Source organism: Myxine glutinosa, chromosome 13 (genome assembly GCF_964187855.1).
Source record: "Myxine glutinosa chromosome 13, kmMyxGlut1.1, whole genome shotgun sequence".
Taxonomy (NCBI): domain Eukaryota; kingdom Metazoa; phylum Chordata; class Myxini; order Myxiniformes; family Myxinidae; genus Myxine; species Myxine glutinosa.
The window spans coordinates 20,794,306-20,821,651 of record NC_136273.1 but is presented as its reverse complement, the minus strand read 5'-3'; the positions used below and the strand labels follow the sequence as shown (position 1 = coordinate 20,821,651).

Below are 27,346 nucleotides of genomic sequence, written 5' to 3'. Positions count from 1 at the left end.
GCGTTCGGCCTCACAGGAGCCGATAGGGAGGGTGCATCCAATATGGAGTAGGACTTTCATGGATGGAAATTCGTCTCCATCTACTGCGCAGAAACAATCCATGAATGTGCTTGGACGCGTGTTGTTGGGCTTCCTTCTCCAAAACATCTGCCAGTCTCTCAGCTCATGTATCAGTCCTGCAGGATGTTCCATGTCGTTTTTCCAACGCAACAGCTTCTGATGTCGGGCTGGAATGTCGCAGGTATCGGCGATTATTGCAGATGGCATCAGCAGAAACAGATCGCCACCTTCCCGATTTTCAGCACAGAATCGGGTGTCCATTTCCTGGCTGAGGTGGTCGAGAAATGGAATGCACATGTTTCTGAGGTCGAAGACCAAGGGAGTATTGGCGGCAATGTTCGGACGATGGATTTGTCGTTTTACAACTCTCGGCATTGTGACGTCACCTCCTACAGATTCTATCATGGCCTCGGCGTGATCGAACCAAAGAGAGAATTCAGTTTCTGCATTTGACCGGAGTTGAGTGAGCGCGTCCTTCTTGTCGTCAATCATAGAGTTTGTCTCCAGCACATCCATGCCGTTGCGTTGCAGGGGGGGTGGGTGGGGGTGCGTACCCCCTGCACCCTCCTCCTGGATCGAGGGGGGGGTGCGGACCCCCTGCAACCCCGCTGGATCCGCCGCTGCCTCCTCCCTCTTCTTCTCCTCTTCCTCTCAGACAGAGTAAAATAATTATCCCACTCCTCTCTGTGCACGTCCGATCGGGATGAATTGAGAGACAAAGTACGGTGTAACGAAAGACTTGTCTTCCTATTCGTGTTCCGATTCGTGTTCAAAATACAACATTCGATTTGAATAAGTTGTTCCCCAATCATAATCTGATGAGGACAGACAGACGGACGAACGGACATGGAATTTGACGGACTTGGGAAAACCAGTGCATGTGGTGCACTCCTCAGTATTGAGGTTTCTCAGATCAGACAAGAATGATGATCCCAACAGGAACTTCTTGAAAATTGAATTGACGAATTTGACATGGAATATTTTCGCATCGAATCTTCATTCCCTTCCAGGGAAACTCCCAAAATCCAGGATCGCTGTTCACCACCATCTCAGATCATCCCCCATTCACAACCATGATCTTTTCTACTCCCGGAACCTCTCCGCAAACCCCGCCCCTTTCCAAACTTCCAGTTTTCCCTTCTTGAGAGTTTATGTCTGCATCCATCTTGTAAAAGATTTGTCTAACAGTCCTGTGTTGTCTCATATCCGTCTGCATATCCGTCTGCTGTTCACCGCCATCTCAGATCATCCCCCATTCACAACCATGATCTTTTCTATTCCCGGTAACCTCTCCGCAAGTCCCGCCCCTTTCCAAACTTCCAGTTTTCCCTTCCTGAGAGTTTATGTCTGCATCCATCTTGTAAAAGATTTGTCTAACAGTCCTGTGTTGTCTCATATCCGTCTGCATGTACTCCTCTGGATTTGGCTCTATTATGAGCTTTAATCCTGTAAAACAAATACTTGGGTGTTGTGTCCATTTTTATATCTCTCCTTGTGTCCATTTCCCACGAAAAGATGGACATTTCAGCAGTCGGTCGGGAAGCGGGAAGCGCAATGTCGAAACAACTTTCCCACCCAAAGAGGCAAATTGGGATGCACAGTGATGTCCTTTATCAAAGCCATGCCCGTCGTGGGATTGGCAATCCCTCGTGCCAGACGGATAATATTTAGCGGATTGCTCAATGTGAATGTACAACGTCGGTTTGAGAAGCTGTCTCGTGATCGCTACACTACTCGGATCGCTACACTACTACACTATCCCAGCCATGTAGTCTTCACCTGTTACGGCACCACGTGGCTCGTTATCAATCTTCGAATGCATCTTTGCTTTCTTGACTTTGTCTGCGTGACCTTTTGCCTCCTCTGTGCGCTCTTTGACCCCCGCATCGGTGCGTGATCCAATTGGCAAACAGTAAACAGGGCACGAGACCCGAGAAGTGCGTTAAATGTCGGCGGACATGGACGACGAGTCCCCTGCAGACCACGACGAGGTACCCGGGGCGATGGTGGACGCGCGTGTCCTCTCACTGAGAATACGAGCGCGGGAAGGGCTCGGGGATTCCGGGGAATCCCTGCTGTGCTCGTCGCGGGACTTCTTGCTGCGATTCCTGCGCTCGCGGGACTTCCACGAGGACGAGGCGCTCAAGGTACAAACTTACACAAAGTGAACCTTCAACACGAGGTGTGTGTGTGTGTTTGTGTGTGTGTGTGTGTGTGTGTGTGTGTGTGTGTGTGTGTGTGTGTGCGCATGTTTATTGTTTATGTCTGTGTGTGTGTGTGCATGTTTATGTCTGTGTGTGCATGTTTGTATCTGTGTGTGTCTGTGTGTGTGCATGTTTATGTCTGTGTGTGCATGTTTGTATCTGTGTGTGTCTGTGTGTGTTTGTGTGTTCGTGTGCATGTGTGTGTGTGTGTTAACGGGTAAGGAAACCTATGCACAATTTTTGCATATGTAATAAGTATATACCTTGTTAATGGAGTTGCTTCACACCAGATTTGACACCATTTTGGATTGATCACGGCGCCCCTTGTGGACAGTTGATGGTCTAGGCTGGGACCTCAAAATCGACCCCACGAATCTTCACGACTCTTGGGGTCGCTAACCCCAACCCTAACACCCACCCATCCCCTCAGCGTCACGTGTTTGTGCATCGATGTCCGTGTTGGTGTTGCACAAATAACTCTCGTCCTGTACATACCGCAGGTACTCCTCAACTACCATCGGTGGCGTCGTGAGGCTCCAGAAATTTGCTCAGAGCTGACGGTAACTTCGGTGCAGAACCTGCTCCACTCCGGGTACCTGGCGGTGCTGAACGGGCGGGACGTCCATGGCAGCCGAGTTCTTGTTTATCGAATAGGTGTGTATTGATTGCGACGTATGGAGATGTAATTTCACGGTCCTGCGCACACCATACCGCGTGACCCGTGTGCAGTGTGACGATAACACTTGGAATCGACAGTTAAACCCACAAGGGTTAATGGGGATATAAAAGATCATGGTTGTGGATGGGGGTGAACTCTGGGGTGAACAGCTGTCTTGAAGACTTGGAGGGAAGAATGACAACATGAATAATGAAATGGAGCTTCGCATTTACCAGTTTCATGAACGTTTTGATGTCCTGAAGATTTTCCAACCCAGGGCTGTCCTGTGGTGTCCCCCCCCCGACCCTCTCTGACCCCTCCCCCCGACCCTCTCTGACCCCCCCGACCCTCTCTGACCCCCCCGACCCTCCCTGACCCCCGACCCTCTCTGACCACTCCCCCCGACCCTCTCTGACCCCCCCGACCCTCTCTGATCCTCCCCGACCCTCCCTGACCCCCGGCTCTCTCTGACCCCCCGACCCTCTCTGGCCCCCCGACCCTCTCTGGCCCCCCCGACCCTCTCTGCCCCCCGACCCTCTCTGGCCCCCCGACCCTCTCTGGCCCCCCGACCCTCTCTGATCCCCCCGACCCTCTCTGATCCCCCCGACCTTCTCTGACTCCCCCGACCATCTCTGATCTCACCGACCATCTCTGATCCCACCGACCCTCTCTGGCCCCCCCGACCCTCTCTGATCTCCCCGACCCTCTCTGACCCCCCGACCATCTCCGATCCCCCCCGACCCTCTCTGCCCCCCCCCGACCTTCTCTGACCCCCCGACCATCTCTGATCCCACCGACCCTCTCTGACCCCCCCCCCAACCCTCTCTGACTCCCCCGACCCTCTCTGACTCCGCCGACCCTCTCTGACTCCCCCGACCCTCTCTGACTCCCCCGACCCTCTCTGATCCCCCCCGACCCTCTCTGACCCCCCCCAACCTTCTCTGACTCCCCCGACCCTCTCTGATCCTCCCCGACCCTCTCTGACCCCCCCGACCTTCTCTGACCCCCCGACCATCTCTGATCCCCCCGATCCTCTCTGACCCCCCCGACCCTCTCTGACTCCCCCGACCCTCTCTGATGCCCGCCGACCCTCTCTGACCCCCCCCCACCATCTCTGATCCCCCCGACCCTCTCTGACTCCCCCGACCCTCTCTGACTCCCCCGAGCCTCTCTGACTCCCCCGAAAATCTCTGATCCTCCCCCCCCGATCCTCTCTGATCCCCCCGACAATCTCTGACTCCCCTGACCCTCTCTGACTCCCCCGACCCTCTCTGACTCCCCCGACCCTCTCTGACTCCCCCGGCCCTCTCTGACTCCCCCGGCCCTCTCTGACTAACCCGGCCCTCTCTGACACCCCCTCCACCCCCGTAGATCACTGGGACCCCGAGCGAGTGTCCGCCCACGAGGCGTTCCGCATCAGTTTGATCGCTTCCGAGCTCCTTGTCCACGAGGTGGAGACACAGCGTTGCGGTGTACGCATTGTATTCGATCTTCAGGGCTTGACCTTCGCACACTTGACCCAACTCGGGCCCTCGCTTACACGGAAAATCGCGACCATTATCACGGTATGGTCTGACCTTAGAATAAGCATCGCCAGTTGTAGATGTGCCAACACCTCAACGTATGCTTCGATTTCAGAACGACCCTCAAATATGATGTATGCGACCCCATAATGTGATGTACACGACCTTATAATGTGATGTATAACGACCCTATAATGTGATGTACACAACCCTATAATGTGATGTACACGACCCTATAATGTGAGGTACACGACCCTATAATGTGATGTACACGATCCTGTAATGTGATGTACACGACCCTCCAATATGATGTACACGACCCTGTAATGTGATGTACACGACCCTCTAATATGATGTACACGACCCTGTAATGTGATGTACACGACCCTCTAATATGATGTACACGACCCTGTAATGTGATTTACACGACCCTGTAATGTGATGTACACGACCCTGTAATGTGATGTACACGACCATGTAATGTGATGTACACGACCCTGTAATGTGATGTACACGACCCTATAATGTGATGTACACGACCCTATAATGTGAGGTACACGACCCTATAATGTGATGTACACGACCCTCTAATGTGATGTACACGACCCTGTAATGTGATGTACACGACCCTGTAATGTGATGTACACGACCCTGTAATGTGATGTACACGACCCTGTAATGTGATGTACACGACCCTGTAATGTGATGTACACGACCCTCTAATATGATGTACACGACCCTGTAATGTGATTTACACGACCCTGTAATGTGATGTACACGACCCTGTACTGTGATGTACACGACCCTGTAATGTGATGTACACGACCATGTAATGTGATGTACACGACCCTGTAATGTGATGTACACGACCCTATAATGTGAGGTACACGACCCTCTAATATGATGTACACGACCCTCTAATATGATGCACACGACCCTGTAATGTGATGTACACGACCCTGTAATGTGATGTACACGACCCTGTAATGTGATGTACACGACCCTGTAATGTGATGTACACGACCCTGTAATGTGATGTACACGACCCTATAATGTGATATACACGACCCTATAATGTGATGTACACGATCCTGTAATGTGATGTACACGACCCTCAAATGTGATGTACACGACCCTGTAATGTGATGTACACGATCCTGTAATGTGATGTACACGACCCTGTAATGTGATGTACACGACCCTGTAATGTGATGTACACGACCCTATAATGTGATGTACACGATCCTGTAATGTGATGTACACGACCCTGTAATGTGAAGTACACGACCCTGTAATGTGATGTACACGACCCTGTAATGTGATGTACACGACCATGTAATGTGATGTACACGACCCTCAAATGTGATGTACACGACCCTGTAATGTGATGTACACGACCCTGTAATGTGATGTACACGACCCTCAAATGTGATGTACACGACCCTGTAATGTGATGTACACGATCCTGTAATGTGATGTACACGACCCTGTAATGTGATGTACACGACCCTGTAATGTGATGTACACGACCCTATAATGTGATGTACACGATCCTGTAATGTGATGTACACGACCCTGTAATGTGAAGTACACGACCCTGTAATGTGATGTACACGACCCTGTAATGTGATGTACACGACCCTGTAATGTGATGTACACGACCCTGTAATGTGATGTACACGACCCTATAATGTGATGTGACAAGATGGGAATATGTATTGACTCGATAGACATTGTCGACCATTAGCGAACCAATTCCTATCAGACTCTGCAGTACGGCAAGGCTGATCGTCATGGTATTCAGGTGTATTGTCATGGTACTCAGGTGTATTGTCATGGTACTCAGGTGTATTATCATGGCACTCAGGTGTATTGTCATGGTACTCAGGTGTATTATCATGGCACTCAGGTGTATTCTCATGGTACTCAGGTGTATTATCATGGCACTCAGGTGTATTGTCATGGTACTCAGGTGTATTATCATGGCACTCAGGTGTATTGTCATGGTACTCAGGTGTATTATCATGGCACTCAGGTGTATTGTCATGGTACTCAGGACTGACTTTACGAGTTAATAATTTGTTGACACTAAGTTTTGCAAGATCTTTACTTTACACTGGGAATGTGAACCGCTTTGGGAATGCGGGTGGTTCAGGCGCATGAATACAAAGGGAATGTTTATAGTATTATAATTATTACATACTGCACTGTAATTATAACCACACTATAAAAAAAACATTCACGTCTGTCTGTCCGCGTAAAAAGTTACACTAAGTACTTACACTGTAAGCGTACGTAATGCTTCAAAACATCTCTTTGTTACATACCGTTTGAAAGTCGGTTGCACAGTGACTACGTCTATTAATTACGTACTATTGGAAAGTTGTCTTTTAAACCTTTAGACCCTTTAGACCCTTTAGACTGCTGAGATCCCTTGACCATTTGAACATTCAGATTCCTTTGACCTTTTAAGACCATTTTAGAAATCCCAGACCTTTAGACCCTTCTAGACTGTTTGTTCGACCCCTTGAGACTCTATACACCCTTTTAACCCATTTGACCCTTTCAACCCTTTAAAAACCCCTATGGACCATATGAAACCCTTAGACCTTTATACCCTTTAGAGTCTTAGACCCCTTCAACATGCACACCATTTAGACCCCTTAGACCAGTGTTTCCCAACTTTTTTTTCGCTATGTGGCCCAACTGGCTTTTGACCTGACATGTCATGGCCCAGTGGGGATCATAGCAATTTTTCGAAACCAAAGAAATGTCAATAAGAACCACAACTTAATTCATTTTAGACTTTTAGAGTATTTAATGGAACAATATTTCTCATTTGAACAATTTCTTTGTGAAATGAATTAATGCGAGTGAAGTAAAGCAAATTTATTTCTGACAAAGGATCTTGCGAGAAATTTTTAGAACAGAACATCAAGAAAATCAATTGAAAAGGCAAATGAACACTTCAGACTTCAAGGCTTTTCCATAAAAAAACAAATATTTATTTTAAATTAAGAAATGAAACTCTATTAACACATTGCAATAATAACCAGGAAAATAAAAAATATTTGAAAACTCATCTCCAGGGTGCTTTGTTTGTAGGCTGTAACACAAAACATTGCAGTATATGCCAATTGAAAAAAACCTCAAACCAGTTTAACCTAAAGCTACTTTAATGAGAGATGTTCTCATGAATTTTCTGCACCAGTTTCCAAATCTTAGGTTCTGTTGTAGAAAGCGCACATCGAAGATCTGCCTCACATTCAAGGCGCTTCCGAGCCTTCAGCTGCACCAACGTTGAGAAGCCTGATTCACAAAGATAAGTTGTTGCAAAGGGCAGGAGTTTCCGAAGGCATACCTTTGCAATGTTGTGGTAGCTTCCCATCATTTTTGGCCAAAACTCAGAGATAGAGGAAGCTTCAAAGACATCTCTGCATCCAGAATCATTTTCAAATTCAATCAGTTCATCTTGCAGGTCATCCTGGACGTCACTGACTTCAACAAGAAAAGGATTCCTCATGAGTGCCAGTCCTTCTTTCCCAATTTCTGGAAAGTACTGCAGAAATTCTTCTCGGAGACAGCTGAGGTGTGTCACAACATCCTTTGCAACGCCAGGATCCAACGGCTCATTAATTGTGACTTCTGAAAGAGATTCGAACATGGTAAAGTTCCCTTCCTCAGCCTTTCGTTTCCAGTTTTCAAGCTTCTGTATAAATGCACTGAGAGTGTCAATGAACTGAATGATAGTTGTTCCCTTTCCTTGCAGCTTCAGATTCAGTCTGTTCAGTTGATCAAAAATATCCACAAGGTATGCGAGGCGAAAGACCCACAGCTTTTCATGGAAGGAAGATACAAGTTTGTGCTTTTCTTGCATCTGTAGGAAACTCTACATCTCTTCTCGGAGTTCAAACACTCACGCCACAACATTTCCTTTTGATAGCCAATGCATCTTGGTGTAGTAAAGCAGGTTCTTATGCTCGGAATCCATTTCTGTGCACAATTGCTTGAACAGTCGGGAATTCAAAGCACTGCTTTTCATGTAGTTCACAATTTTGATGACTTGTTCAAGAACATCCAGAAGATGAGATGGAAGGGTTTTTGAAGCAAGAGCTTGCCGATGAATCAGACAATGAACAGAAATGATGCCTGGAGATAGATTTCGAACAAGCGCTTGGAAGCCACTTTTTGCTCCCAGCATAGCTGGGGCGCCATCGGTGCACACTCCACACACATTGTGCCAGTTCAGTTCCTCATGGTCAAAGAACTCTGTTACTTTTTCCATCACATCCACAGCTCTGGTATTTCTTTCGAGAGAACGGCAGAATAAGAATTCTTCCTTGATGGAATCACCCTTCACATACCGAATGAAGGCAAGAAGTTGGGAACAGGATGAAACATCTGTGGATTCATCCAACTGAATTGAGTACAATCCAAATGCAGCGTCTTTGATTTCAGCAATCACCTGTTCTTTTATGTCCCTAGACAAGTCAGCAATCCTCCTTTGAACCGTATTATTTGACAGAGAAGTTTTGTTGAACTTTTTTTCAGCTTCTTTTCCAAGCAGAATCCTAGCCATCTTCAGAGCACATGGCTTGATCAGTGTCTCTCCGACTGTGTGAGGTTTCTTCTGTTGTGCAATGAGGAGGCTGACGACATAAGAAGTCTCCGTAAGATGCTTGTTTTGCTGAAATAATGTTCCACTTTGATCCAAGTGCTGGTGCTCCACGTTCTCTTCCATTCGCTTGAAGAAATCCACATCCTTGTGTTGATGATGTGGATGAATCTTCTCCAAATGGAGCTTCAACTTCGATGGGCGCAAAGATTGATTTCCGAGAACTTTCTGGCACAGGACGCATTGTCCCTTTAATTCTCCATGATCATGTAAGGATGTGAATCCAAACTTTATGTATTGCTCATCATATCCTCGTTTTGTCATTTCAGAGGGGTTTCTGGAAAAACAAAAACAAACAAAAAAAACGACTAAAAATATATATATGCAGGGAATAGTGGGTGGCTGCCACTGGCCACCACCAACACACACAGAATTGAACTCCTGTTTTAGGCCTTGTGCGTGAAAAGATTATATTATTTGGGCAAATATTGGGCAGTCTCTGTGGCCCACCTGGAAAATATGCTGTGGCCCACCAGTGGGCCATGGCCCACTGATTGAGAACCCATGCCTTAGACACATTTACACTCCTTTAGATATTTTAGACCCTTTAGGCTCCTTCAGACCTGTACACCTGTACACCTTTACACCTTTTGGGCTGCTTATAGACCGCTTGACCTTTTCGACCATTACACCCTTTAGACCCCTTAAACCTCCAGACCTCATTAAGACGCATTTCAATTCCTTTAGATATTTTAGAACATTTAGACCCCTTAAGACTTAAAACATTAATGACAAAAAAACATGAACGGATACATAAAACATATAATAAAGGGAGCGGGAGACAAGATCGGGAGAGAGAAGGAAGCGCACAAGTACAACAGGAGAGAACAGGGACATTGGGAGATATGTGGGAGGGAGAGGGCTTGGGGCGAGGGCAGGAGAACGAGAGGGGGGGGGGGGGGGGTGGAGGGTGGGAGATGTTAAAAAAAAAACCACATGGACACTGCTAGGACTTCCAGGAAAGAAGTCGGTATTTCAAAAAAGTGGATCTGGGGTGAATTAACGGGGGTAGAAAAGATCAAGGTTTAGATGGGGGAAGATAAGAGATGGTGGTGAACAGCTGTTTTAAAGACCTGGAGGGAGTTAAGTAGTGGGATTGAAGAGAGTGTGGGAGTATGAGAGACCTTTATACTCTTTAGACACCTTTGATCCTTTCGACCTGTATAGCTTTTAAGACCCTTTAGACTTTTTATCCTCTTCAGACCCCTTAGCCACTTTGGACACTTTTTATACCCCTTACACCCGTTATAACAAACAGCAAATGGACCTTTTGTTTGGAGCACTTTAACCATTAACAATTCGTATCCACAAGCAAATCTCGGTAGGAAAACAATGATTCCATGGTGCCAGATGCACCTGACGGGATGCTTTATGAAGATAAAAAGTTATCCTTGTGAGGGTTATCACAGTAACTGTTTTGTTCCCATGACAATTCGCTTTAACAATTTATGTATAAGCTCTCAAATTCCAATTTCCAAATTCCTCCAAATTTCTTTCAGTTTAGTGTTCAACAGCATTCGTGACTGTTTAGAAAGGTAATCATACGTGCTTGTAGTTTATCATATTTTTACTTCTGATAGAGGTGCTGCCACAAAAAGGCCACGATAAACTACTTGTACATTACCAGAGCGTTTGATCAAAGAGGAAACAACCCTCGACTAAAAATGTTTTTTAAAGTTACAGATTCGGATGAAATGGTGGTGGTTTATGTGTTCTATTAGCCAATTAATGAATTATTTAATTACTTTATGATTATTATTTATTTATTTTCATTATTAATCATGTATTTATTTTATTTCTCATCCGGGCAATATCTCAGGTACCTTTTGAGTGAGGAAGCTGATATTTGGACATGACAATGACCAAATGATTTGGCTGTAAACGGTATTTTTACTTTACTGATTAATCAATAAATCGATTATTTATTTAATTATTCGAATAATGACTTAATCAATTAATTTTTTTAAGTTACAGATTCAGATGAAATGGTGGTGGTTAATGTATTATATTAGCCAATTGATTAACTATTTAATTTTTTTACGATTATTATTTATTTATTTTCATTATTAATGATTTATTTATTTTATTTCTCATCCGGGCAATATCTCAGGCACCTTTTGAGCGAGGAAGCTGATATTTGGACATGACAATGACCAAGTGATTTGGCTGTAAATGGTATTTTTGCTTTATCGATTAATCAATTAATTGCTTAATTACTTACTAATGAATCAATTAATCAATTAATTGTTAAATTTTTTGATTAATCAACTATTTAACGAAATTTCTAAAAGTTACAGCTTAAGCTGAAACTGGTGGTTTAGGTATTACATTAGCCAATTCATGAAGAAATTAATTATTTTATGATTATTATTTATTTATTTTAATTATGCAATTAATCAATCAATTTTATTATTGTACACTTCTCCCTCCCAATACCATCTCGATGTGCTGCACAGCAGCATTACCGAGCGCCGAAGACACCCCGGCAAGGCCGCACGCTGGAGGATATGTTATATATTCATTTTGCATGGGGGTGGTGTACTTTGAATGTATCTGTACTTGTTATTACCTCCGCCACCAAAGGTGGATGGAGATTATGTTTTCACCCCTGTCTGTCTGTTTGTCCATTTGTGAACAAAATATCTCAAAAAGTTATGGATGGATTTGGACGAAACTTGTTGGACAGGTTGTGTGTGTGACAAGGAAGAATCGATTCAATTTTGGTGAAGATCCTGTTCTGGATCCAGCCAGTATAATTTTAAAAGTGATTCTTTAAGTGATTCTTCATTTTTAAAGTGATTCTTTAAAGTGATTCTGGACAAAATCACAGACTGGTCAAACAAGTGGAACATGTCTTTCAATCCTGACAAATCTCACACTCTTACTCTGTCTCTCCGAAAAGACCGACTGGACAACCCTCCCATCTACTTTCTGAATAATCCTCTCCAAGAAGTTCTGTCACTCAAGCTTTTGGGTCTCACTATCTGCCATGATCTTTCCTGGGAAAACCACATTTCAAATCTGGCCTCCAAACCAGTCGCCGACTGGGCATCCTCCGTCGTGCGAAGTCCTTCCTTGGCACACCTGAGTTCCTCACCACATACAAGGCTTTCATCCGCAGCTCAATGGAATACTGTTCTCCCCTCTGGGCCGGTGCTCCTGCCTCACACCTAGCTCGTCTTCACACTGTTGAAACCAAAGCTTTCATAATCATTGATTCTCCCGCGATGAAGCCAACTCTGAGGGCCTTTCACTTACTCTCCGCAGGCAGGCTGGTGGGCTTTCTGTCTTCTACCGACTCCTCTCCGGCCTTTCTCCCCCAGCTCTCTCTGGGCTCTGTCCCCCAAATATTCCTGCAGCTCGCACAAGATCTGCCTGCAACCCTCTTCTGGTTAAACTGCCAAAATCAAGACTCTCTGCTCACCTTCACTCCTTCATTCCCCTTTTCTCCCGCCTCTGGAACAAACTCCCACACTCCCTTCAATCCCTCTCCTCTCTCCAGGTCTTTAAAACAGCTGTTCACCACCATCTCTTATCTTCCCCCATCCAAAACCTTGATCTTTTCTACCCCCACTAATTTCACCCCAGATTCACTTTTTTGAAATTCCAACTTACTTCCTGGAAGACCTTGCATTGTCCTTGTGTTTTATACTTCTCCCACCCCTCCCCCCCTTCCCACGCCTCCTCCCCCAAGTCCTCCCACAGATCTCCGATGTCCCTGCTCTCAAATGTTGTGTTTGTGCTTCCCCTTCTCTCCCCATCTTGTCTACCTCTACTCTTATTATATGTTTTGTGTGTCTGTTTGATTTTTTTTTGTGTGATAAATGTTAGCTCTTTCACGAGCCTCGATCCTGTGTACAAAAAAAAACAAATAAAAAAAACATTGAGCGATATGGCCAACCAGGCAGAGGTATGCTCTCTACTGAGTGCCGTTCTAGTTACTTTTGTTATTAGAAGCGGCTTTGTAAAAACGCCATGATAAAGCTTAACACGGATATACTCCTCAACACGCAACCCCCTTGGTGGAGAAAACCCCCTTGGGGTGGGGGTGGAGGGAAGTTAAATCGCAACAACCTCCATTGGGTGACCCTTAGTCTCCCTGTCAAGTTTGGTTGATATTGGATAGGCAACGAGTGAATGCATGACGTTCAAAAATCCTGAGACAGACAGACACCAAATTGCATATTTTAGTATGAATTCTTCACCATTGAGAGGTGGCAACAAAAACGATATATAGCATGATATTTCAAAAAGTTGGAGACTGATTATGACAAAACTTGGCAGATGAGTTGGGTAGGTGACAAGAACAAACCGATTCGATTTTTGTTTCATGTCTGGATCTAGATCCAGCCAATCAGTGGGATACAAAATGTAAACTGTTAAAGCTTGGCGGGGGTATGCGCTCTACCGAGTGCTGTTCTAGTTTAAATACTGTAAACGTTTTATTTTATAAATAAAAATAATATATTTTTATTATCCTGTAATAGCATCAGCAAGTATTAACAAAACTAGGACGACACTCTTCAATGTCGCGACGTCGACCAATATGCCTCCACCCACTTTATTGCATCATGATACATACTCATTGTACCAAGTATGATTTAAATCCCTTCAGTTGTTCTCAAGTATCGCATTTTTACCTGACATGATCTCTGACGAAATCTAATAGGTTCATCTTTTCATCATAATATATACTTGTGCCAAGTTTAGTCAAAATCCCATCACTAGTCCACAAGTTAGCGCAGTAACAGAATTTTTACCTAACGGAACCTGTGACCTTTTACCTGTTGACCCCATAATGTAATACTTTTTTTTATTTAAATATTTTCATCATTATACATACTTGTACCAAGTTTGACTTAGTTCCCTTCAGCCGTTAAGTTATCGTGGTAACAACCTATTACAGAAACGGACTTTTGACCTTTGACCTCTTGATGCAGAAATATAATCAGTTCATCTTTGCATCTTTATTCATACTCATAACCAACTTTGTTCAAAATCCCATCACTGGTTCACAAGTTATCGCGGGAACAGGATTTTACCTAACATGACCTCTGACCTTTGCCCTTTGACCTCGTGCCCCCAAAATCTAATCAGTTCATGTTTACCTCATTATACATACCTGCACCAAGTTTGACTGAGACCCCTTCAGCCCTTCTCAAGTTATTGTGGGAACGAAAACCTATCACGGCCGGACGGATGGACGGACAGCCGGACGACTTTGTCGGCGGAGGCATAAAAATGTGCACACATCAATAAATTAAATAATTGCAGTCACTCCTACTCCTCCTATGTGGCAGCGGTGGGAGATGAGGAGGTTCATCCTGCTGCAAAAACGAAAGCGGAGTAAACAGTTCCGATTGCCTCAGACTATGTGCGTACAACACAAACAATGACGGCACAAACAAACAATGGCGGCAGGTGCATTTACTCAATGAGCGCTGCGTGCTATGGATTTAAAAATATATATATTTTAGTAAAAAAAAATTCCAGGCCAAAGATCTATAACGAATTAGCATTCTACTGGGCAGCATTAAGCGAAGTATTACTGCACATGTAAAGTATTCATGATAACTATTAACAAATAAAATCCTTTATAACAACTAATAACTACATTTAAGTACGATCTCGATGATAAATATTAATCAGTAAAATCCCTTGTAAATAATTAATAACTTTATAAGTAAAATCTTAATCTTCTTGTCAATATTTTCAAGGGTTATTTATATGTTATTTCGTTCACAGCTGAACCGTAGCACCTAGAGGCCCCAAATTTGGGTGTAGGTATTTCAGAATCTGGGCAAGTCTTTTAAGCTACCACACACACAGGTCTTGACGTCCGTTTTGAGGCCACCAAAGACCGCTGTAAAGCGTAAATTGGGATGTGGGGTCGAACAGAGCTACCGCAGACCCACAGGCAAAAGGTAACAACCATGAGGACTTTTATTAATGAGGAGGATTGTTATTAATTAATTTGTGTTCTTCATATTCTCAACATCATTGTTTGTTGAAAATTTGATGACAAAAGCTCAAATGGTAAAACACGGAAACTTGGCCGTCTCATGCTGACGCGTGGTGGACGGGATACTAATGGCTATTTATACTCACTGTGACTTTGATTTTTGACTTTTTGACCCAATTATTAATTATGTCTTCTCCATATTCTCATCAGAATGGTTTGTTGAATATTTGATGACAAAGCTAAAATAGTGAAAAGGTTTTGCCCTGGACAAACATACCCGATTGCAAAACCCCATTTCCCGCTACACAGGGGACGGGCTAATAAAGAAACACTTTAATAAACACTATACACCCAATAATATCATGGCTTATGGATAAACGACAGCAACATCAACATCTTCATGGTAGACCATCGGTAATGAGATGATTGTTTGTGTGATTGTTCCTTCACGACCCAACAGAATTCATTCCCCATCAAGGTACGAGCTGTGCACCTGCTCAACGCCCCAAGCCTCTTCCACGCCTTCCTTGGTGCCATATTGCCCCTTCTCTCCCATAAGATCCGCTCTCGGGTATGGAAGCGTTGGTTTCTCGTGTGTAATTGCACCATGTTTCTGCGTGCACGTCCTGCCGGAAGTATGTACCGCACATCAGTACAACACACTTCTGTGAAGGGCATATCCCAAACTGATATGTGGGGCAACATCTCCGTTTTAATTTGCATGAATAAGACACCCAATTCTTCGTTCCTGTCTCATCTGTGAGTTTATCATTGATAGTTGTTGTTGTTTAGCCCCAGACAGTTCTTTCGAACAAGCCCGCAACATGGAGACAGCGGATCGATCTCTCAGGAGTGACCCATAGGATGGTGTCAAAGGAGCGACTCATATCCCCCACATATGGTGTACTCTTGCCTTCACAAAGTCAGAGAGAGAGAGAGAGAGAGAGAGAGAGAGAGAGAGAGAGAGAGGGAGAGAGACACAGAGAGAGAGAGAGAGACAGAGAGAGACAGAGACAGAGACAGAGACCATGGGGACCGATCGGCACTCTGACCATGACCGCGCTGCCCTGACGAATCCAGGCGCCAGGGAATAATGGGGAAGATTTGGCCCCTGACATGCGTTGGGGGTACAACCACCATGAAGAGGCGTCCCCGATAGTTGTCATTGATATAGTTATTTCTGTTGGTAGTTTAATTCGTCATAAGGATGATCTTGGATCGTGAGAAACACCTGAACGCCACATAGCCGCACCCAGGCTGTGTTTAAGCATCATGGCCTGGACTAAATACTGGCTCGAGTCACTTTCTATAAAATATAATCTCATCAAGTTGAGATAGCGTGGAAAAGATGAGTGATGATGCAATACATTTAGTTTTTTCAGAAACCTTAATCTGTCTCCAGGCTGACCTTCACACCTGAAGCGTCATTTTGGAAATAAATGGACAAGAGGATGGCAAGGCATGCTCTTTAGAAGGAGGGACAAGTAAAATTCGTGAGTCAGGAAAGTTTTATCCTCCACAATCAAAGGTAATTCATAATTTTCCTTAAATGTAAATAAAGATAAAAAAAGAAGAGCATAAATATACAAATTAGGATTTACATCGGACATCTCTACATTCCTTACACAAGGGGTTCTCAAACCCAGGGTCACGACCCAAACTTGAAAACTTTTTCAATTTTGGGTTGTGGACAAAAGAAGTTTGGGAGCCACTGCCTTGCACCCACTTTACCACTTGGATGCCCTATTAATTCAAAGTTTCACGAGTTGAGAGCATCTCACACTAACTGACCCAAGCCTTCACGTATACATGAGGATCGCATCACATTCACAGCCAAAGGGTTAGGGCCAAACTAAGATGGCGTCGGGAGAATGGGCCATTTAACCTAAGCACAGCAAAATATTTTTTCCCTTCTTGTCAGAGGATTTGGAGACAAAGACCTTACTTTTCTTCCAATGACATCAGGAAAATGACCCAACACTGGGAAAAAATGGCGCAATGGCTGGAAACTGCGGAGAAAAGGACTCGCACTTGCGCCAAGTTTTCATTGTGTAGGTCAGCCATCCAACGTCCTAGTTTCCACCATAGGCAAAGTCCATCTTGAACTATACCCTGAGACACCCTCCTCTTGGCCGGGTCATTTTTGGTAATGGATGGCTCAATACTGCGCACAAGAAATACTGGATTAGTTGTTAATGCTCTCTGGTTCTGGAATGACTTAGATAGGCCAGGAATGGTCCGGACTACAAGGAAAAGTGGAAACTCTCACATCCTCAATCTCACAATTTTCACCATTATTTCACATATACAAAGATGCACTTGTGAACTTTAAAACATTTGTCAAGTCGTTGTTCACCTTTGACAATTTCGTCTTAGTCGTGGCCATGGCCTTCAAACGTATCTCAGAGTATGAATTGTTTCGCAGATTCTGCTGCACCGATCTCAGGACTTTGAGCTGCTACATAGCTCCGTCCCCCTTGATGTACTTCCCACCGAATTTGGGGGCCAGGTCGCTACTCTCGACGTGTTGAGTGCTGCATGGGCACGTCGAGTGCTGCACTCCGAGCGAGTGTTGCTAGCCCTTGGACCACGGCACGCCGAGGTGTGCCCCTGCGCCGGTGATTAAGGAAGCTGATCGGAAAAACGGAGTGAGCACTTGTGAAGTTTACTAAGTTTTTTACTTCTGCCACTCCTCATCCTTGCTCAGTGCACATTTATCTCATCATGACGTCACACCATCCTGACATTCTGGCCCTAGTACAAAAGTCAAATACAAAATGCTAAATACAAAAGCAGATATTTAAAATAACAACCATTCCAATTTTTTTTTTTTTTTTTTTGTATACTGAATCGAGGCTCGTGAAAGAGCTGACATTTACTTCACAAACAAATCAACCAGACAAACAAAATATATAAAAAGAGGGAGCGGAAGACAAGAGAAGGGGAAGCACACAAACACTTGAGAGCACACAACATTTAAGAGCAGGGAGATGTGTGGGAGGGAGAGGGCTTGGGGGGAGGAGGCATGGGAAGGGGGGGGGGGGGGGTGGGAGAAGTATAAAACACAAGGCCACCAAGGACTTCCAGGACAGAAGTTGGTATTTCAAAAAAGTGGAATTGGGGTGAAATTAGCGGGGATAGAAAAGATCAAGGTTTTGGATGGGGGAAGATAAGAGATGGTGGTGAACAGCTGTTTTAAAGACCTGGAGGGTGGAGTGGGATTGAAGAGAGTGAGGGAGTTTGTTCCAGAGGTGGGAGAAAAGAGGAATGAAGGAGTGAAGGTGAGCAGAGAGTCTTGATTTTGGCAGTTTAACCATAAGAGGGTTGCAGGCAGATCTTGTGCGACCTGTCGGAATATTTGCGGGACAGAGCCCAGAGAGAGCTGGGGGGGGGGGGGGGGGGAGGAGGGGTAAGGCCAGAGAGGAGTCGGTAGAAGACGGAAAGACCACCAACCTGCCTGTGGTGAGTGAGTGAGAGGCCCTTGGAGTTAGCTTCATCGCGGGAGATTCCAATGATTCTGAATGCTTTGGTTTCAACAGGGTGAAGACGAGCTAGGTGTGAGGCAGGAGCACCAGCCCAGAGGGGAGAGCAGTATTCCATTGAGCTGCGGATGAAAGCCTTGTATGTGGTGAGGAGCTCAGGTGTGCCAAGGATGGACTTCGCATGATGGAGGATGCCCAGTCGGCGACTGGCTTTGGAGGCCAGATTTGAAATGTGGTTTTCCCAGGAAAGATCATGGCAGATAGTGAGACCCAAAAGCTTGAGTGACAGAACTTCTTGGAGAGGATTATTCAGAAAGTCGATGGGAGGGTTGTCCAGTCGGTCTTTTCGGAGAGACATCGTAAGAGTGTGAGATTTGTCAGGATTGAAAGACATGTTCCACTTGTTTGCCCAGTCTGTGATTTTGTCCAGGTCTGCAGAGAGTGAGGAGGCTGCAGACTGCCGATCTGAGGGATGAAGAATGTAGCGACAGAGAGTAGAGTCATCAGCAAAGAGATAGAGAGGATTTTCAAGAGAGTCAGAGAGATCATTGATGAAGACCAGAAAAAGCACAGGGCCCAGAACACTGCCTTGGGGAACTCCAGCCTGAACAGGAAGAGAAACCCATTCAGGGCCACACGTTGACTATGACTATAGAGGAAGTCCGCCAGCCATGCGTGGAGATTTCCATGGATACCAAAAGAGGAGAGTTTGGTGAGCAGAGCGGGGTGCCAGACCGTATCGAAGGCACGTGATATGTCAAGGGAGACAGCTCTAATTTCCTGTTTGGCATTGAGGACCTCCATCCATTGTTGAGAAAGCAGAAGCAGCATGTCCAGAGTAGAGTGACCAGGTCAATGGCTTCTACAACAATATAATTTAAAAGAAATGCAAAGCCCATCCGCATCTGTTTGTATTCAGATGTCTTCTTCCATATGCTCAAATAATAGAAAGCAATTTAAAAAATAAAATTGATGATTTATGCAGAATTGACCTTTGAGCTTTCGATAAAAAAAAAAAATCAGCTTCTAGCTTTTGATTGGTGAACCAATTCCGTGACTCAATAAGCAAATTCTTAAAATTTCAGGTCAATTGGATGAAAGTTGACGATTTTATGCAACCTTGACCTTTGACCTTTTGATCTAAAAAAAACAAAAAACAATCGACTCCTACCTATTGATTTATTTAACCAATTCAGTGACCCGATAAGCAAATTCTTAAAATTTCAGATCAATGTGGTGAAAACTTGTGATTTTACGCAACCTTGACCTTTGACCTTTTGATCTAAAAAAACAAAAAAACAATCGACTCCTACCTATTGATTATTTAACCAATTCAGTGACCCGATAAGCAAATTCTTAAAATTTCAGATCAATGTGGTGAAAACTTGTGATTTTACGCAACCTTGACCTTTGACCTTTTGATCTAAAAAAAACCAATCAGCTTGTAGCTTTTGATTGGTGAACCAATTCAGTGACCCAACATGCAAATTTTTTAAATTTTTAAAATTTTTTTTATTTTCTTTTTTTTGTATACAAGATCGAGGCTCGTGAAAGAGCGAACATTAATCACACAGAAAGACAAACAGACACACAAAACAAATAACATCGGGAGCGGTAGACAAGATGGGGAGAGAGGGGGAAGGACACAAACACAACATTTGAGAGCAGGGACCGAGAGACATGGAGACATCGAGAGAACTGTGGGAGGGAGAGGGCTTTGGGGGGAAGGCATGGGAAGGGGGCGGGGGTGGGAGAGGTATAAAACATATGGACACTGCCAAGACTTCCAGGAAAGAAGTTTGAATTTCAAACAAGGTGGATCTGGGGTGAATTAGTGGGGGTAGAAAAGATCAAGGTTTTGGATGGGGGAAGATAAGAGATGGTGGTGAACAGCTGTTTTGAATTTCAGGACAATTTCAGGATCAGGAAATTTCAGGACAATCGGATGAAAATTGACGAGTTTATGTGATGCTGACCTTTAACCTTTTGACCAAATTATTAATTTGCCTTCCCCATATTATCATAATGAAACTTTGTTGAAACTCTGATGACAAAACTCAAACGGTAAATTTAAAGTTTAGGTCAATTGGATGTAAATTGATGATTTCATGTGACGCTGACCTTTGACCTTTTGACAAAAGTATTAATTTGCTTTCTTCGTATTAGCATAATAAAGCTTTGGTGAAAATTTGATGACAAAACTCAAATGTTAAAAAAGTTACGGAAGGACAGACACACACATGCACACAGACAGACAGACACACAGACAGACACACAGAAGTGATTACACAGCAGGAGACGAGCTAAAAAATAACTTCAATCAGAGTGTGCTGATGTGTGAAGGGTTCCTTCTTTTCTTTTTCTACGACGACAAACTTAACGAGTTTGTACGAACCCCCAAGTGTTGTATGATCAATGGATGTTATTTTTCAGTGATCGGAAGTGGAGTAGAACCTTATTGATATTGAGGGCGAGTCTTGATTGAGTGCTCATCTACTCACTAGACCTAGATCTATGTTGTAGATCCATGATATATTTTACAAACAATATGGAATGGAAGCCAAACAGTATATTTTGTACTTTTACCTCAAGTGCTGTAAAAGGTTCTTCCTGTAATGTGCATTGCTTGTAGTGATGGATAGTTGCCTCAAGCTACTACGTCTAAACTCCTTACCACCACCTTTCCCATGAGCAGTCATGCAATTATTAAGTTGTGCAATGAACAACAATAATTTTTTTTGTTGTTGTGTTGGAATTTTATGGATGTAATAATCGTCATTTGTGCTATGTCCGCACTTTGTTGTGCCACTTTTTTTGGGAGTGGAGTCAAACTACACAGGTTGAGGCCTAGTTGTGCCAGTGGAGTGTTACATCATTGAATAAGCTGCCCTTTGAAGGGAATGTTGAGCTGAATACAATGCACCTGTATTATTTAAAGGAAAAGAATGAAGGATCATTTTTAATAAAGACATGTTCTTGGACTTGGAAGGAAAGTTCTCCAAAGACTGACTTCCTGTCTGTCTGTCTGTCTCTCCAGTGATGTGGGAAGCTAGCGTGTTGCATTGGTGAACCTTTTGGGGCCGCCGTACACTAGCTGATGCAACGCAACAAGATGATGGGTGACAGATAAGTTGGTGACAGTTTTTGATACTTGTGTAATGTGCAGCAGTTGACAATCCTCCTCAAATAGTTTTTCAGGTGCACGACATCCACAAATAGAGACTGAGGACCAGTCAGTGGCAGACAAGGCAAACTGGAGGCTTGGCGAATCTGACAGGTTAAACTGTAGTTCCCTGAAGATCCCCAGCATGAGGGACACTTTCAAGAGTGTCTGATCTGGAGAACCAAGGGGAGCTAAAGAAGAGCAGGGAAGTAAGTAAGGGGTTGTTGTTGCATACCCCCGGACAGTTCTCTCGAACAAGCCCGCGGCACAGAGACAGCCGATAAATCTCGCAGGAGTGACCCATAGATCCCCCACATACAGGATGGTGTACCCCCCCCCCCCCCCCTTCACGAAGTCAGGGACATGACCAGAGTGAGGGAGAGAGAGAGTGTGAGAGAGTGTGAGAGAGTGTGAGAGAGTGTGTGAGTGTGAGTGAGAGTGAGAGTGAGAGTGAGAGTGAGAGTGAAGAAAAGAAAAGAAAAGAAAAGAAAAGAGAGAGAGGGAGAGAGAGAGAGAGAGAGAGAGAGAGAGAGAGAGAGAGAGAGAGAGAGAGAGAGAGAGAGAGAAAGAAAGAAAGAAAAAAAAGAGGGAGAGGGAGAGAGGGAGAGAGGGAGAGAGGGAGAGAGGGAGAGAGGGAGAGAGGGGGAGAGGGAGAGAGAGAGAGAGAGAGAGAGAGAGAGAGAGAGAGAGAGAGAGAGAGAGAGAGAGAGAGAGAGAGAGACTTTGACTTTTAAACCCTTTTTATTATAAAAGTATAAAACAAGTGTAACACCAGAGCACGCTTCAAGGAAATTCAACAAAGTCATAGAAATCCCAAAAGGGAAAAAACAATCAGTGCACTGCAATCCAAACAACAGAAAAGGCGAGAATACCAAAAAAAACACAAGGAGAAAAACGAGGCATAATTTCTAATACTTTTCCCGAAAGATGTATTAATTTTATATATACAAATTTACATTTGCATTTGCAAACATGAGGAGAGACGGAAGAAAGAAAGAATAGGTCAAGAGAATGGGAAAAAAAGACTGGCAAGAAGAAGCATAGAACAATGTATTGTGAAAATATGAAATATATTATGAAGAAATTATTAATTTGTTATCTTGGACTTTACAAATCCCTTCAACACACCAGGTCGCAATACATTTTGCAAGGTCGCTTGTAGTTTGGGCATAGTTAAATTCAATTTTGAGCCTTGCTGACACCAAATAACTAAAAAAATAACATAATACTACATTCTTGCATGGGTTTACCGCCTAGTTTCACCTTCCGTGACAGGTATACGGGAAGTTTAGCAGTGGCGGTTAGGAAACCAAATATAATAGAAATAGGTTCATTTTTGAGAGGAAACCCAAAGATGTAAGCCTTCAAAGAAAAGTTAATCCGCAATTTATGGGAAATAAAATTTAACCAATAAAACAAAGGAGAAAGTCTTTCACAATTAATGAAGGCATGAAACAAGTCTTCACTCTCCGGACAAAAGGGGCAACAGCTGGAAATGGGAGGGTGGGGGGGACGAATAACAGCATTGGAAGGAACAATACAGTGGGCCAAATGCTACTGGAGGTCACCTGTTCTTTTAGATATAAGTCCAGCATACATTGAATCCCATAAAGGCTCAGAGGGGGGACTGGGAGGCAAGAGTCCTTTCCACCGGGTAACCCCAGTTAGAGGTGGGTCCCTGAGAAGTAGTTTAACTAAAGACCTATAGATGCTCTTGCTACTCATTGCGTAGAAGGGGGAAGGGGGGTGACCCTGTACTCATGGGGGGCAGATCATTTGGGGGTAAAAGACACAATTAATTCTGGTACTGTGTGCTCAACCACTGCATCCTGAGTCCAATGTAGGCCTAGCTGGTGGCCTCTTCGGATCACCGCTCTTAGTATGTTCCTGATTAACCTCTTGACTGAGGATCCGAACACCTGTTAGGGCCGCCAGCTCATTCGCAGGTTTCCAACCGTGTCCAGAGTCATGCCAGAGATGGCACACTTTTAAAATGTTGGCCTCTATAAACTGTTGGCAGAAATCGCGACTCCTCGGGATATCGGGGAAAAGTGGATTAAACAATAAAGGCTCGTGTGCAAACATGTTAATGCATATGAGTCTGTTTGACGACTTATCGAAACGCCCTGCCAGGCATTCAAGAGGCTCTGATGAAAGGCTGGATGCAGAGATGCATCAACATGTTGTAGGTTGGTCAAAAACAGTTCCTGACCGTAACCAAGCCTCCCAACTCGTCGAAGAATAGAGCAGGCCAAGGGCTTGCCTGGTAAGTGCTCTGCACAAAGTAAGGTTTGGATGGAGCGGAGGCGGAAGGCCAACAGGCGGCATTTCACGTCAACGAGACCATGACCACCCTCAGCCGAGGGACAACATATGGTGCTGGGTCGGAGCCAGTGGTAGCCTCCCCCAAAAAAAATCCACCAGTTTTCTCTGGATAGCTTGAAGCAAAACCTCCGGTGGTTGCAGGCAGATGAATCGGTGCCACAAAAGGGTAGTGACGAGGTTGTTGACAACAAGCACACGACCTTTATAGTCTGGCAGTGGGAGGGTGTAACCCCTTTTCGCCTGATAAAGTTTTTTTCTTTGCTGATTATTTATCATTAAGATACATATAATGAAATTCAGGTCGGTGTAAACCTCACACCCTTGGGGAAATTGAGAAAAATTACAAAATCCAAGATGGCCGCCACAAAATTCGTAAAATCTTCTTTTCTCCATATTATGGTTACTAATTGACATAGAAACGTCATCAAAACATCTTTTTATAGGACTACAGACATGAGGAGTCCGATTGTGAGGTCAGTATTACGAAAAAGTACAAGAAAAACAATATGGCGGCCATTTATGCATCAGAATGGATGCCGAAATTGTGAAAATTACATTCTAGTGATAAGCTACATAGAATGCAATAATTAAGGAATTATTTACGAGTCTTATAAACACATGATGAATGTCTTTTGCAGTTGTGATACAGACACATCAAGACAAGAGTAACATACATCGTGAATTATATTTAATAAAGGGATAAGATCAATAATGACTTGCACGTTTGATGTATTTTCAGATGAAACGTGTATATTCTGACGCGCCTCTTTCTGGGATTTCAATAAATGTAATAGATAAGGATTTCAAAATTATAAAACACCATATGCTCAATCATATTATGTATGTGTCATTTCAGTTCAGCCATGGACGAGGGACGTGTATTTAAATCACGCTACGGAGAAGCATGTGACAGCAAGTCTCCTTGTGTAACCAACTCAGGACCGGCCAGAATACAATCAATCATCCAAGCAGGCAGAATATACAAAGACAATTTATGGCAAGGCCTCGACAGCCAGCTTGCAGCAAACCCAAGTTTATCTATTCAATATCACAAGAACTGTGTATCAAAGTACACATCCAAGTCTAACTTGGCGACCATTCTCCGTCGTGCATCAACAAGTACCGAAAACACAACTGAAACTGTTCCAGCAGCAAAGCGTTTATGTTGCTCGTCAGCGCCTTTTGACTTCCTACAACACTGTTTGTATTGTGCAGACATATGTAATGTCACCAAGGACGAGAAACATCCTGAACGGTGGCGTCCAGCATGTATGTGCAGATCAACACATTCAGACCAAAGAGACAAACCTTACAAGCTTTACTTGATTGAGAAATGTGATACCCGAGGGGACAAGTGGGGAGAAGATGTGAAGCATCGTGTACAGGGTGCCCTAAGTGACCTACACGCAGTGGAAGCACGATATCACAGAGACTGTGTGAGTCGATTCTTCGCAAACAGAAGCTTAGTTCGTGAAAACAATGACACATCGACAACAGACGATGGTACCTGTCCAGATTTAGCACTTGATATTATTATCAATGTGCTGTGCGATGACAAAAACCGCATTTGGAACTCGATTGAGTTGCATCAGGAGTACCTTAATCACAGAGGTACTGTCTTGAGTAGAGCCCACCTTGTTGTTGCTGTGCACCGTCATTTCTCTGGAGATCTGCTTCTTCTCTCCTCGCCAGGATTCGCAAGTATTATTACCTTCCGAGCTAACACTGCTGTTATTCTGGAGCTCGTCAAGGATGACGACGAGGACGACGTTCCGACATGCATCGGTAAAGTAGGCAAGCAAACAGCAAAGGAGTGTGCAGCCATTGTTTGGGACAAATCGTCTTACAACACACATATTGATGTGAACACTGCGGCAGAATCCGTATCGAGTACATTGTTAACATTACTGACAGCAATATCACCGAAACTTACCACCTCCTTACCAGCTATGCTGATCGGAAGTATAATCACAAGCATGGTGACCAACGGACCGACGGATCTCCAGGTGGCACTCGGGGTGCTGATGCGGGACTCAAAACAACTAATAGCTCACATGTATGACTATCGTGTTACCTGCAGCAATGATGAAGTCCTCCGATTCAAGAAATCAGCTGCAGTCGCTACAGCTCGCGACCTGAGTCAACAGGGAATCATAGACGCGAAAGAAGGCCTAGTTCAAGTGATCTGTGATAACTTTGACACAGACATATCATCGCCAAATGGAAAATCATCAACCCATTCTCTGGCAATGATCATCACACAACCAACAACCAGCGATGAGACGGATGTGCAAGACACGATCAGACGACTCAAAAAAGAAGATTTAAGTAAGGCAATCGTTGAAGAGGTTGAGGAACAGGGACTTTCTTACTATTGCCAACGGAATCCCACCATGCCGCGAATACATATTACATCAATTTCTGCTGAATTCCTAGCACACCAAGATGTGTCTCGAAGGTGAGCTGAAGCGAATGATTTTGCTTTCTTCCAAGATATGACCACACACATCAATTGTCCAGAATATAACGGCTATAACACGAAGATGTCTCGAGAGCAAGGACACACTTTGAAACCGAAGATTAAAGTAGTATATCTACCTTTGATTGACCTGCCTCCCGCTGACCCATTTACGATGATGCTTGCAATGAAGAAAGCCCAGAAGGTGTCTGAAGAAGTAGAACAAGAATATGTGATATTCACAGCTGACCAGCAACTATACCGAATAGCACTTCATGTCCAGTGGGAGAATGAGGCACAACTGGACAACGTCTATCTGAGACTTGGTGGCATGCACCTGCTCATGAGCTACTGTGGTTGTGTGGGTACACTAATGGCTGAAAGTGGTATAGTAGAAATTGTAAGCACTGCATTCGGTGGCCTATTGAAAATGTTGAGCGGCAAGAAATATCCCCAAAACATCAGAGCCCTCAGAATGCTTGTTGAAGAACCTCTCCGTCCACTGTTTGCCAAGTTCCAGCTGGAGAGCATGGCTTGTTTTTTCTTTACCTTTTCGTGATATTGAACTCCTATCGGACTCCTCCTGTCTGAAAACATATAAAAAGATGTTTTAATGACGTTTCTATGTCAATTAGTAACCATAATATGGAGAAAAGAAGATTTTACGAATTTTATGGCGGCCATCTTGGATTTTGTCATTTTCTTCAATTTCCCCATGGGTAAGAGGTCGACACCCACCTGGATCTTATGATATAAACGCTTGTGAGTAATAATCAACATTAAAGAAAACTTTATCCGGCAAGAAGGGGTTAGGTGAGAAATGGTCGTTTCACTGC

At 44.1% G+C, this 27,346-nt stretch overlaps 1 protein-coding gene across 6 annotated transcripts; it reads left to right on the top strand.

The window, feature by feature from the left end:
* Positions 1 to 1,863: 1,863 nt before the first annotated feature.
* Positions 1,864 to 27,124, top strand: LOC137438683 (alpha-tocopherol transfer protein). 6 transcript variants are annotated; one of them, XR_010986765.2, is made up of 7 exons: positions 1,865 to 2,207; positions 2,765 to 2,918; positions 4,294 to 4,487; positions 15,543 to 15,653; positions 17,508 to 17,684; positions 21,602 to 21,683; positions 24,909 to 25,007. XR_010986765.2 is itself a non-coding variant. In XM_068133928.2 (6 exons), the coding sequence occupies exons 1-6, from the start codon at positions 2,007 to 2,009 to the stop codon at positions 21,631 to 21,633; spliced, it is 885 nt and encodes a 294-aa protein (XP_067990029.2). In that variant the 5' UTR covers positions 1,864 to 2,006; the 3' UTR covers positions 21,634 to 21,761. The 6 variants fall into 6 exon arrangements, 5 of the variants coding, with proteins under 5 accessions (XP_067990029.2, XP_067990030.2, XP_067990032.2 ...); XM_068133928.2 differs by lacking the exon at positions 24,909 to 25,007 and having other exon boundaries at positions 1,864 to 2,207; positions 17,508 to 17,700; positions 21,602 to 21,761; XM_068133929.2 differs by lacking the exon at positions 24,909 to 25,007 and having other exon boundaries at positions 17,508 to 17,730; positions 21,602 to 21,733.
* The last annotated feature ends 222 nt before the right edge of the window (positions 27,125 to 27,346 follow it).

Coding starts and splice junctions, on each gene's coding strand:
- LOC137438683 (XM_068133927.2), top strand. CDS start 24,916: ATGGACGAGGGACGTGTATTTAAATCACGCTACGGAGAAGCATGTGAC.